Genomic DNA, 13,198 nt, shown 5'->3' with positions numbered 1-13,198 from the left:
ATTGTGTGATTTATGGGATCAAAATCTTCCCTTATTTCACTGCTCCCAATTCCAATTTAATTAAAGTCTAAATTATATGCTTGAATTTTGTGGGTAATTTAATTGGGAGGGAGGGACAAAATGATAAAACAGACATGAGAGGTAGAACACTAATAAACACAACATTAGGGGCAAAATAATAAATCAATGGCTGATGACAACTTCGTATTAAGCAAACAAACAGAGGCAAATGAGTAAATCAATATGAACGTTATGAGCTTTAGTATATAAGATAATAATAATAATGTCATTTTTAGCCCTTACGGTTAGCCCAAGTAGTTAGGGAGGAAGAAGTATGATAAGTTTCGGGTTCGATTCCCATGCAGTTAAATAAAAATTGAAAAAAGCAAGGGCGGAGCCACTAAGGGGCACATTGGGTCACGGGACCCAGTAAACTTGTCTGATCAAATATATATTATATTGATACTACTGGTGCAACGATGCAACCTTAGAATGGAAATAAATTGTAGGAGGCAATAAGGTAATTGCCAACCCATGAATCGAAAGCCATAATTAAGCTGATGTAGGTAACTCCTAAAAGGAGTAGTCAAAATGATCGAGCTCCTTCCAAACAGCAACTGTCAAACCATGATTCTTAATATATCTCATATATATACTCACTAGTCAACCTTAAATATATAATTCTAGTAGAAAAAAATACTAGCATAATAATTTAGATGGGTACTATTTCTTGCTCAATACTCACAGACTTGCCCTTGTGCAAGTCCATTATCTTTTTGTTTTTAATTGGTTTTAGATTTCTCAACTTATTTGTGCAAGTCCATAATAATAATAATAATAATAATAATAATAATAATTATCAATTGACATGTAATTTATGCTTATATATATATATATATATTACGGTGAGTTAATTTTTTGTGAAATGTCTTAGTCAATTTGTAGTTTCTATAACAGCTCTCCTCTTCATTCATGTATAAAATTTTATAATTCTCAAAAACTAAAATTTTTGAGTTACTAATAGCTAACTATCTGATTAAAAAAAAATTTGTACTTTATTTCATATTGAGAGATACATTTTTACTGATATAAGTTATAGGATTAATATAAAATTATAGATATAAATTTCAATTAGAAAATTTTATAGTTGATATTATTATCATTATTTTATTTTGTGCCGCAGTTAGTTCAGCTCCACTACTTGGAAAAAAGCGAAGCCATATTTATTTTCCCTTTTCTACGTTTCACTAAATGTGGATTTTAGCAATATGGATTCTTCATTATTCCTGGTCACGAAACCTATAAATATCAATCCCAAAAGTCATCATCCCTTTGAGAATTGAGAGTGAATAGAAAATGGAAGAGATGATGAACAAGTTTTTCGAGTCCGTGGGTTCGTTCTTCGGCGGAGGAGATCAGATCCCGTGGTGCGATCGAGACGTCATCCTCGTGAGTATCTCCAATTGGAGTCTGATTTTCCCCCAATCTGAGATCAAGACCCGATCTAATTGTCCTCCTCCTTGTGATTCAGGGTTGTGAGAGAGAAGTCGCAGAGGCGAACAAAGGTGACTCAGAGGAGCACAAGAGCGAAAGCATAATGAGGTTATCATGGGCTCTTGTTCACTCAAGGCAACCTGAAGATGTGCAGCGTGGAATAGCCATGCTTGAAGGTTTTTGCCTTCACTTTTCATGCTGCTACCATCTCATTCCATTTTTTCAATTTTAGGAACCTAACGTTAGAATTTTATAGTGAATTCCATAAACTACTATGTTCTGTTGAAAAGTATTTGACGAATATCATTACTGTATGTGCAGCTTCATTGGCCAACACTAACTCCCCTTTGCATCAAAGGGAGAAGCTTTACCTTCTGGCCCTCGGATGCTACAGAACTGATGACTATTCAAAAAGCCGTAATCTTCTCGACCAATGCTTAGAGGTTTGTTTCTATTTACCTGTTGGATTCGTCCCTCCTTTCCGCTGCATTTTCATGTGTGTCTTACATTGGCCATATGTTTCAGTGAAAATCTAGCTTGAATTTCGTAGGATCTTTAGTTTAGACTGTAAATGTTCAATAACACGAATTTGCTATTATTGGGTGTACTTGAAATGTGAAAGTCCTTATTTAAGACTGTGCACACATCTGGGATTAGGTGATTCTCATAAGGGTGAAATTTTCTTTAGTTTGGAGACTTGGAAATGGGAATAGTCCTTGATTTAGGACTGGTGTTATTGATCTCAGTATGACCCCTTTAACTGAACTAGCCACTTGCCTTAATGAGGTGCTTGATCAGGTTGTGGCTGACTACTTGTTTGATGGTTGTTCTAGCAAGCCTTCCTGCGAAATGTTTTTCCTCCAACTTGTAATACAGTCTGTATTTTGTATTTCTTCAAGCTTAACAATAGGATATGGTTGATACTTATATACGAGGATACCATCTAATGGTGTTTGTAATGATCTACCTATGAATTGCAGTTTCTGAATGATATTCAGTCTAGCTTTGATTGCTCTGTTACATGGAAGGTCAATGCCCTCCCAATATCAAATTGTTCTTCTGGTTCTTTGGTCGTGACAAGTTGTTAACCAGACTGAGCAGTGTTTGGAAGGGGATTGACCAATAATCCCTTGTTTAATGGTTGTGGTGAAGTTTTCTTGATTCAATTCCAGATCTTTTCTTTGACAGCTCCGAAGCTTGTGTGTTGTGGAATGGCATGCTCCCTCCACAAATTTCTTCTCTGATTTTAATTATAGCCATCAAAGATCTTTTCTTTGACGGCTCCAAAGCTTGTGTGGTGTGGAATAGCATGCTCCCTCCACAAATTTCCTCTCTGGTTCTTTGGTTGTGACAAGTTGTTAACCAGACTGAGCAGAGTTTGAAGGGGATTGACCAATAATCCCTTGTCTAATGGTTGTGGTGAAGTTTTCTTGATTCAGTTCCAGATCTTTTCTTTGACGGCTCCGAAGCTTGTGTGTTGTGGAATAGCATGCTCCCTCCACAAATTTCTTCTCTCATTTTAATCATAGCCTTCTGGTTCTTACTGAATTTGGATTGCATAACCCGGAGGCAAAAAGGCAGCTTGGTTTCTCATATTCATTGCCATTAATATATTGGAGATGGAAATGCAATTTTTTTTTAAACCAGAAGGCTATTTGTTCCCACTTTCCCTAGAAGCTAAGCGGTTCATGTGCGTGTGCGTGTGTGTCTGCATTATGTTAACCTCTGAGGTGTGAATGTCTTCTTCTTGGACTTTCCGCTTTCGGATTCTCTAAAACTGGATATGCATTGTTATTGCACATTCCTGATACCAGAATTGCATCTGATGGGTCTGATCAGGGATTAAAATGGTGGCGGCAAGCTGGATTTACTCCAAATTTGGTGTCGGGCAGATTTTATCTGCTGAATCGTAGAGTCTTTGGTATAGGTTGAAGCCATCTTGTGATAAAGGTTGCATTCTGTTCTTGTTGAAGTTGATTCTGTTGTCGTTGCAGATCTAGTACTTGGAGAGTATTCATGAGTGTGTGATGTAAAGAGTATTTGTTTCATAGATGGTTACAAGCTACAACATATTCATGGGGAGAGAAATATGGCTGCTTGCCAGTTTGTGGCTTAATGTTGCAGTGGTATAAACTCTTGCCAGTTGGCGATTGATCTGAGCTGTGTTTATCATGCTCTCCTGCAGCCTCCAGAAATATGGCTGCTTGCCAGTTTGTGGCTTAATGTTGTAGTGGTATAAACTCTTGCCAGTTGGCGATTGATCTGAGCTGTGTTTATCATGCTCTCCTGCAGCCTCCATGTTCTGTATTGAGGCCAAGATCTGGATTGTTTAGTTGTCTTTTGGGGCTTCTAACCATACTTTCAAAGATATAGTTTTGTGATGTGAGTTTGTTTGTACTTAAACATTGTGGACAAATCATCTTTTGTCGACTCTTCGAATAATTTTCTGTGTGATATTGCAGACTTTATGTCCACTTATTCCTCATTATAAAAAGAGCTGTCTTCAGCCTATTGTTTTTTTTTGTTTCTAAAATTCTTTGGTTTATTTTGTTTTAATGTTAGGTTTTTTTACTTTCTTTGTTTTTGCAGATTGCACCTGATTGGAGGCAGGCTCTGTCCCTTAAGAAGATAGTTGAGGATCAAATTGCTAAAGGTAATAGAATTGTATTTTTATTTTTATTTTGTGGCTCCATTGTAGCATCAGATTAACCAAGGCATTATAACACATTCTTTGAATGCAGATGGCTTTATTGGAATAGGCCTCACTGCTAGTGCTATTGGACTTATAGCAGGTGGGATTGTTGCTGCCTTGGTTCGCAGGTGAGAACCCCAGCCAACAATGTTCATAAAGACTCTTGCTACCATATTCCAATTCCGAAGCATTTCCTGACAGAAAAGGATTCAAATAATCAGACCAACAAACTTTGCGGCTTCGCGTTTTTTATTTTCTGGAGCAAGGTTTTATATATGTTTATTTTATGATATTCTTTGTGCATATAGAAGTTTTTCAGCTTATAATACCAATATTTTGATTCATTTGGCATTTTTGGCTCATATGTACCTCACCTAGAGCATGGGAAAATTGGCTTGTTCTGTATCTGTTGCTTGGTAGGTCCACTTCATCAATATTATAGAAATTGTACAGTCTGAGCCCTATTGGACAAGGCCGTTCAAAATAACTTAAATCTCTTTAGTTCTCCCATAATAATCCATTTGAACTATTAATTGATGCTAGTTGTGAGGCAAGTAGCTTGGCAAAGTAGCTCCCTCGTAGTGAGTATTGGATATTTTACACGCTCACAACGAGGCAAGTAATTTGCCATTTTGTCAACAGACACTCCACATTGATGTTCATTACCGTCTTAACCTATATATATCACTTGGGATTTCATTTGGATCAAAATGCATGGTGCACTTTTTTCCAGTCTCTTTGCCTATATGGTTATTATGCAACATCATTGTGATGTAATGAAGATTCTCTTTGCTCTTGCCTTAATGGGAAGGCCCCCAAACAAGCAAATGCTCTCTCTAAGTTGTTTATGCACGCCAAAACAAAATGTTGGGTCTCTGGCATTTGCAAGGTTGGTAACTGAGGCCTTCACAAACATCATTGAACTACTATGGTGGTCAAGTAATGTTGAGTTGATTGAGTGACCTTGGGAGTCCAAAATGTCCCAAGACCCACACAGCTAGGCAATTAGGTCTCAAGTACCTATTCCAAAACGCCACCTTCACAACACTCGAGTCGCCACAGCATAAAAAGAAAGTGAGATAAAAGGTGTTGAAAACTTTTTCTTTCGTTATCCCGAAACAATGGAGGCGCTACCCATCCCGACGGAGACCTACAAGCATGGGTTCATCGGAGCAGGTAAACTGGCGGAGAGCATCGCCAGAGGAGTCATCCGATCAGGCATTCTTCGGCCAAAAATCGCATCACTACCTGCCACTCCAGCCCCATTCGACGCCAAGCCTTCGAGTCCTTCGGCGTCCACCTCCTCCCTCGCAACGACGACGTTTGCCCCCTTCCCCTCCTCTTTCTTCTTCTTTTTCTTTGTCTCTCATCATGTCTGTAATCTGCACCTATCTATTTCTTTGGACTCGTGTTCATAATGATATTTGTATGGTGATAACAGGTGGTTGAAGAGAGTGATGTCATCATTTTCGCGGTCAAACCTCAAGTTGGTATGTATGCCCTTTTATGACAGAAACGTTTCTTGGTTCTGGACTTGATGATGTTGTGCTTGTATAGTGAACATTTGTGATAATGGTTTATGCAGTCAAAGATGTAGTTTTGCAACTGAGGCCATTGCTTTCCAGAAAGAAGCTGCTTATTTCAATTGCAGCTGGAGTCAAATTGAAAGATCTCCAGGTCTCTCACTCTCACCATCCTAATACTCTTATCTGCATTCAATCTCCATTGTTGTTGCAACTTTCGTTATTAGGTGAATTATTAACGAATGGTTGTGTTTCATGTGAAAAAAATAAAAGACAAAAAGAAAAGAAAAAGAAGACTAGTTGTTAAGCATCATAATGACTTACGAGGCACACACTATTAGTTGGTTGATGATGACTGTAGTAACTGTGCTCTCAATACCAGGGAAGGCCTGATCCAGGAAACAACTTATGTTGATCAATATGTTATGCATAAACATTGTTGTCATCTTCAGCTTTTGAAATCATAACATGAAAGAGTATAGCTGCTCATTGTTCCTTCCTGTTTGCTCATGTTTTTGTGCATTGATTTCTACCTGTACGAGTAGTCTCGTGGTTCGTGCGTTTAATTCTATTTTTAAGTTTCGCATATGACTTTGAGCTCTCAGTCTTTCTTACAAATGTATGAAATTCAAGTCCTTACCCTTCAGGCTTGTTGTATTTTGCTAACCAATTTATTCCATCTTCCTAAGGATTGGGCCGGTCACAGCCGATTTATCAGGGTAATGCCTAATACTCCTTCTGCTGTTGGTGTTGCAGCATCAGGTACTTTAACTATCTTTTTAATGATGTTTTTTTTTTTTTTTTATCATTTTATTTTAATGATGTTTCAAATTTTTATCATTTTATTTTAAATCTGAGGCTTAGGCTCGATAAAACCAAAAATGTGTAATACTATTATTTATAAATTATTTGTAATCTATGAATAGTAAAAGGATGCTGTTTTAAATTCATTAGCTTCCAGCAAAGGATATGTATAGGGGCAGAACAAGTTGTCCTTTGGAGAACCAATCTCTTATATATATAGTTAATTTGTTTGTTTATGAGGATTGGTTCATCCAATCAGCTTTTCAGTTCTTATGTAATGGAAAGCATTAAAGGTAATTTTATGTCTACTAGGTTGATAACATTTCTAAAGCCTATATCATGGATTACTCCAGCGGCCTTCAGAACTCTCACAATATCATAAGGTAGCAGACTCTAGCATACTGAACCCTATTTCCTTTCTCATTGTATTTTCAACAAAAGCTTGCAATAAGAGAGCTCTCCACCCTAAAACATGCTGGTATGACATGTGACAGTGGTGAGAAGACTTCTAAAATGCGGATTTTCTTACTGTGTTTGGTTAAATGACAAGTTTATAATATGATATTGGAGAAAATTATACGTTTTATTGTCGTAAACTTCATGGTCCCTCATGGTTAGCATATGAGTTTTCAAACTGTTGCCTCTCGTTGTTCTAATTTGCTTTGCCCTTTTATATTGTTTTTAATATGGTGTTGAAGGTTTGTATAAATGGGATGAATATGGTGAAGTTCTTAATCCTATGTTCAAACAGTTTTGAGCTTGGGAGGAGCTGCAACAGAACAAGATGGAGACTTAATAGCTGAATTATTTGGATCAGTAGGCAAGATTTGGAAAGCCGATGAAAAATTGTTTGATGCAATTACTGGCCTAAGGTATGTAACTTGAAGTCATGAAATAAACACATACTGATTCATACTCTACTGTACAGTATCTTTACTTTATCTCTTATTGCACCTACACAACTTCAAAAATAAGTGAAATGATAATTCAGTGTTCCTCTTTCCGTGCATCTTTCAGAGAATGCAATGTTTCTCATTCAAGCCTTTTGAGTTTTAAATTTTGTTTTAATTAATATATGTTGGAAATTACAGCGGCAGTGGTCCTGCATATATATATTTGGCTATAGAGGCTTTGGCAGATGGAGGAGTTGCTGCAGGTCTACCGCGAGAACTTGCAGTGGGTCTAGCATCTCAAACTGTAAGTCAAATGACATACTAAAGCAGTCACGTAGTATCACACCATCGTGTATATGTGCGTGCGTATGACATGTGCCTGTTATATTTCTCAAAATTTTGACAATGCAGTTGCACAAAAGGGACATGTTGCATGTAATACATCCTAGTTATAAATCATGCTTTAAGAAGTTAAACCCTATTAACTGCACACAAAAAGTAACTAAAGAAGTGAATTTTCTCTTTCTTTTTTAAATCTCAACTCTTTATGAACATTCAGTGGCTTTCAAATCTGAAAGGTAAATCTTAAATTTTTATTTGTTTTCAAGACATTTTAAAAATATTTGCACGTTTACAGTTTCTATAGTAATGATGTCCACTTAAACTTCATCGCAATTTCCATTGATTCTTCAGGGCATTACTCATTATGCAATTTCCATTTATTCTTCTTGGATTCTATGTTGTGAGGAGCTCTGATTGTTTATATTGTCTTTTATTTATTTAGGTATTAGGAGCAGCATCTATGGCTACTAGTTCTGGGAAGCATCCAGGTCAGCTAAAAGATGATGTAACATCACCTGGTGGAACCACCATTACTGGCATTCATGAGCTGGAGAAGGGTGGATATCGTGGAATATTGATGAATGCAGTTATTGCTGCTGCCAGGCGCAGCCGAGAACTTTCACAGAACTAGTCATTTCGATATTCTTGTATCAACGCATATTACTGGCTAAGCAATGAATTCACTTTTTTTTGGTACCCATAATTAGTTAGAATTATGTCCTTATCAAAAGTTGGTTCAGAGACAAGATTCTTATATGTTGTCCTTTTGGACGGTCGGTTGAAGTACAAGATTGATTGAATGTTGAAACACTTTCAAGGATGGATTGTAGGTATATATGATGCTTATTGTGGCAACATTTATTTATTTAGAATAAAATATTCATCTTGTTTATGTTCATTTACCATACAAGTCTTGGTAGTCTACCAGGTTATCGCAAACTTTTTGTTTGCTCTAGTTGTCTATGATCAGATATTGCTTTTTCATTCTTTTGAGTTTAATAAACGACCCCAAGTAATATTAGTCGGTTGGATTTGTGGGGTTTGAAGTTAATTGAATCATCAGGTAGAGTGTAGGGTTTGTACCAAAGATGCTCCCTGCTAGATAGGGAATAAAGTTAAAGGAGCTCATTCTCCAGCTCCTTCATCATAATCAGTGACTTGAGATGCACTTAAAGTGCAAGTTTTCGTCATAAGACTGTCTACATATAGTACCAAGCTTCATGTGCAGATTCTGAGCAATGTGCATATTCCTACCCTATATGTTTTCCATATGTTTTCCTAATGCACAAGTTAATGTGGCATGTCTTAGTTCTTACTATACAAGCAAACACTAGAACTAGTACTCAGAGCGAAAGTTGTCCTAGTTATAAGTCGCTATACTTTTAAGAAGTTAAACCTTATTACCTGCACACAAAAAAGTAACTAAAGAACTGAATTTTCTTTTTCGTTTTTAAATCTCAACTCTTTATGAATACTCAGTGGCTTTAAATCTGAAAGATAAATGTAAAATTTTTATTTGTTTTCAAGATATTTTTAAAATATTTGCACGTTTACAGTTTCTGTAGTACTAATGTCCACTTAAACTTCATCGCAATTTCCATCGATTCTTCGGGGCATTCCTCATTATACAATTTCCATTTATTCTTCTTGGATTCTTTGTTATGAGGAACTCTGATTGTTTATACTACCTTCTTATTTATTTATTGTTAGGTATTAGGAGCAGCATCTATGGCTACTAGTTCTGGGAAGCATCCTGATCAGCTAAAAGATGATGTAACATAACCTGGTGGAACTACCATTACTGGCATTCATGAGCTGGAGAAGTGTGGATTTCGTGGAATATTGATGAATGCAGTCGTTGCTGCTGCCAGACGCAGCCGAGAACTTTCACACAACTAGTAATTTCAATATTCTTAATCCGACGCGTATTACTAGCCAAGCAAAGAATTTCACTTTTTTGGTCCCTTAATTAGTTTGATATATGTTACGTCAGCATTTGGCCCTTATCAAAAGTTGGTTCAGAGACAATTGAAGATTCTTATATGTTGTCCTTTTGGTTTGTCGGTTGAAGTACAAAGATTGATTGATTGTTGAAACACTTTCAAGGATGGATTGTAGGTATATATGAAGCTTATTGTGGCAACATTTATTTATTTAGAATAAAATATTTGTAGAGAATTGAAAAAATTGTATTGTATTGCATTCAACTCACTATGAGGTTTATATAGGGTTACATCATGTATACAAAAGGCAAAACCTAATAACTATACTAATCAATCGCACATTACAAGTATGTCAATCGCATACATTACGAGTCTGTCAATCACATACGTTAAGCAATACCTATTGCATGAATAGTCATTATCATTTACAACACTCCCCCTTGGATATTCTATGTCAATAGTGTTGCCTCTGCTATGCGTTTCTAAGTTGCTTCGTCAAAAACGTTGCCAAGTAATAAAAACCCTGTGGGAAAAAACAACTTTGGTCGAAAGAGAAAAAGAGCACAACGCGCGTGAATGTGGAGTAGTCGACATCCTTCAACACTCCCCCTTGTGCTGCTCAAACTCGGTGATGACGCTTTGATCGTTTCCTCACTAAAAACCTTGCTAGGTAACAAAAACCATGTGGGACAAAAATAACCCTGGTTGAAGGGCAAAAAGAGCACAACACGTATTTCACTCTTCGAGATCGAACATGTAGACATCATGCCTCCCCCTGATGTCAAGGTCTCCACCTGATTTCTACAATTATGGGAGTTTGGATAACTTTCTTAATCTAATGCTCTTCACATGTTTCTCGAAGGTAGATTTAGGTAACGACTTGGTAAACAAGTCTGCTACATTATCCTCTGAACGGATTTGATTCACTTCAATATTTAGAAATGTTTGCTGTTGCTGATTGTAAAAAAACTTAGGCGATATATGCTTGGTGTTATTGCCCTGGATGAAACCTAACTTCATTTGCTCAATACAAGCTGCATTATCTTCATAAATACATGTAGGTTCATCTGTGGTAGACTTCAAACCACAAGTTCCTCGAATGTGTCTACTACAGACCTTAGCCATATGCATTCTCGCACGGCTTCATGTAGAGCGATAATCTCTGCATGATTTGAAGAAGTAGCAACAAGGGTATGCTTTGTAAGCCTCCAAGATATCGCAGTGCTTCCCATGGTAAACACATAACCCGTTTGGGAGCGACCTTTGTGAGGGTCAGAGAGATACCCTGCATTAGCAAAACCCATCAAGACATCGTTGTCATTTTGATGGAGGGGAGGAGGAGCACGGAAGATGGCGTTTTGCCTTGCGGAGGCCGATCCCACACTTCCGCTATTTCTTTTCTCTCTGTAGGGATAGAACAAGCCCATATCAATCATACCTCTTAAGTATCGAAAGATTATCTTTATGCCAATCCAATGGCGGCGTGTTGGGGCAGAACTGTGTTGAGCTAACAAGTTTACTGCGAATGAGATATCCGGTCTTGTGCATTGAGCTAAGTACAATAATGCGCCTATTGCACTTAGATAGGGCACTTCAGTCTCTAATAAGTCTTCGTCCTCATCCCTTGGACGAAACTGATATTTTTCAGGTTCAAGACTACGACCGATCATGGGAGTACTCACATGCTTTGCTTTATCTTCATTAAATCGCCTTAGTAATTTTTGAGTATATGCTGACTGATGGATCATAATCCCATCGCTACGGTGCTCGAGTTCTAGTCCGAGACAAAACCGTGTTTTCCCAAAATCTTTCATCTCAAATTCAGATTTCAAGTACTTAGCAGTTTCCTTTAACTCATCTAGAGTTCCAATTAGGTTCATGTCAACGACATAAACTGCCACAATTGCAAATCCGGAACTTGTCCTTTTTATAAACACGCATGACCATATTTCATTGTTCTCATATCCCTTCCCAATCAAGTAGTCACTTAGACAGTTATACCACATCCATCCGGATTGTTTCAATCCATATAGTGAGCGTCTTAATCTTATTGAAAACACATTCCGTGGTTTAGAGCCACTTGACTTGGGTAAGTGAAGTCCGCTTGGAACCTTCATATATATCTCTGAATCTAGATCCCCATAGTGATATGCTGTAACCACATCCATAAGCTGAATGTCAAGTTTTTTGGAAACTATCAAACTGACAAGGTAGCGGAACGTTATAACGTCCATTACGGGAGAATATGTCTCCTCGTAGTCGATTCCAGGGCGTTGTGAGAAACCTTGCGCCACAAGGCGGGCTTTGTATCTAACAACCTCATGTTTCTCATTATGCTTTCTAACAAAGACCCATTTATGGCCAACAGGCTTTATACTCGGGGGTGTCAGCGTTATAGGCCCAAAATACCTGTCTCTTTGTTGGTGAATCCAATTCAACCTGGATAGCATCTTTCCATTTAGGCCAGTCTGCTCTTCGTTGACATTCTTCAACGGAGCGAGGTTTGATATCATCGTGTTTTATAATTCCTTGAGCAATATAATATGCGAACACATCATCAAGGATAATAGAATCTCGATTCAACGTCTAATGTACACTAGGGGTCAGCGTTATAGGCCCAAATACCTGTCTCTTTGTTAGTGAATCCAATTAAACCTGGATCACATCTTTCCATTTAGGCCAGTCTGCTCTTCGTTGACATTCTTCAATGGAGCAAGGTTCGATATTATCGTGTTCTATAATTCCTTGAGCAATAGAATATACGAACACATCATCAAGGATAATAGAATCTCGATTCAACGTCTCATGTACACTAGTGTAATTCATGGAGATCTCCCTATTCCCTGGAATTGGTTATAACATTGGAGGGTCCCCCAATGATGTCTCTTGGACATAACCATAATCCCGAATATCTTCATGAGACGGGCTATTTATGTCGATGATTAATGGATCTTTCTGTGCCAAACTCGCTTTCTTTCTCCAGCGAGAATCCATCGAACCTTTGGGCCTCCCACGTTTCCTTGCTGGGAGTCCGGCCAAAACCACATTACCATCACTATTAGTGGTGGCGGCGCCATGCCCAATACCCCTAGGGGTGGTGCCATGTCCATGATTTTTAGGTACATCAATCCTTGCAGGCACGTTTACAACAGGTATATGTGATCTTGTCACTTTAGCGATATCAAAAAACGCATCAAGCATAGAGTCTGCTACATTCTGAAGATCGAGAATTCTCTGTACTTCAATTTCGGACTGTGTGGTTCGGGGATCAAGATGAGACAAAGTGGGGACAGACCACGACAACTCCTGTCGTTCATGTTGAACATTATTGTTCGTATCTCCCCCTAACGACGGGAACACTGTCTCATCAAAGTGACAATCCACAAATCTAGCAGTAAATAGATCGCCTGTCAAGGGTTTTAAGTAGCGGATAATGGTTGGAGAGTCATATCCAACATAAATGCCTAATCTTTTTTTAGGACTCATTTTGGTGTGTTGTAGCGGCGC

At 37.9% G+C, this 13,198-nt stretch overlaps 1 protein-coding gene and 1 pseudogene across 1 annotated transcript; both read left to right on the top strand.

The window, feature by feature from the left end:
* Nucleotides 1-1,250: 1,250 nt before the first annotated feature.
* LOC112183410 (mitochondrial fission 1 protein A) lies at nucleotides 1,251-4,591 on the top strand. The gene is made up of 5 exons (XM_024321782.2): nucleotides 1,251-1,449; nucleotides 1,532-1,670; nucleotides 1,816-1,937; nucleotides 4,084-4,147; nucleotides 4,236-4,591. Exons 1-5 carry the CDS (start codon nucleotides 1,357-1,359, stop codon nucleotides 4,316-4,318), a joined length of 501 nt encoding a protein of 166 aa, XP_024177550.1. The 5' UTR covers nucleotides 1,251-1,356; the 3' UTR covers nucleotides 4,319-4,591.
* Nucleotides 4,592-4,807: 216 nt separating this feature from the next.
* LOC112183409 lies at nucleotides 4,808-8,646 on the top strand (annotated as a pseudogene).
* The last annotated feature ends 4,552 nt before the right edge of the window (nucleotides 8,647-13,198 follow it).

Source organism: Rosa chinensis, chromosome 2 (assembly GCF_002994745.2).
Source record: "Rosa chinensis cultivar Old Blush chromosome 2, RchiOBHm-V2, whole genome shotgun sequence".
Classification (NCBI taxonomy): Eukaryota; Viridiplantae; Streptophyta; class Magnoliopsida; order Rosales; family Rosaceae; genus Rosa; species Rosa chinensis.
Note: the sequence above shows the minus strand (reverse complement) of the source record. Positions and strands in the feature narration are given on the sequence as shown.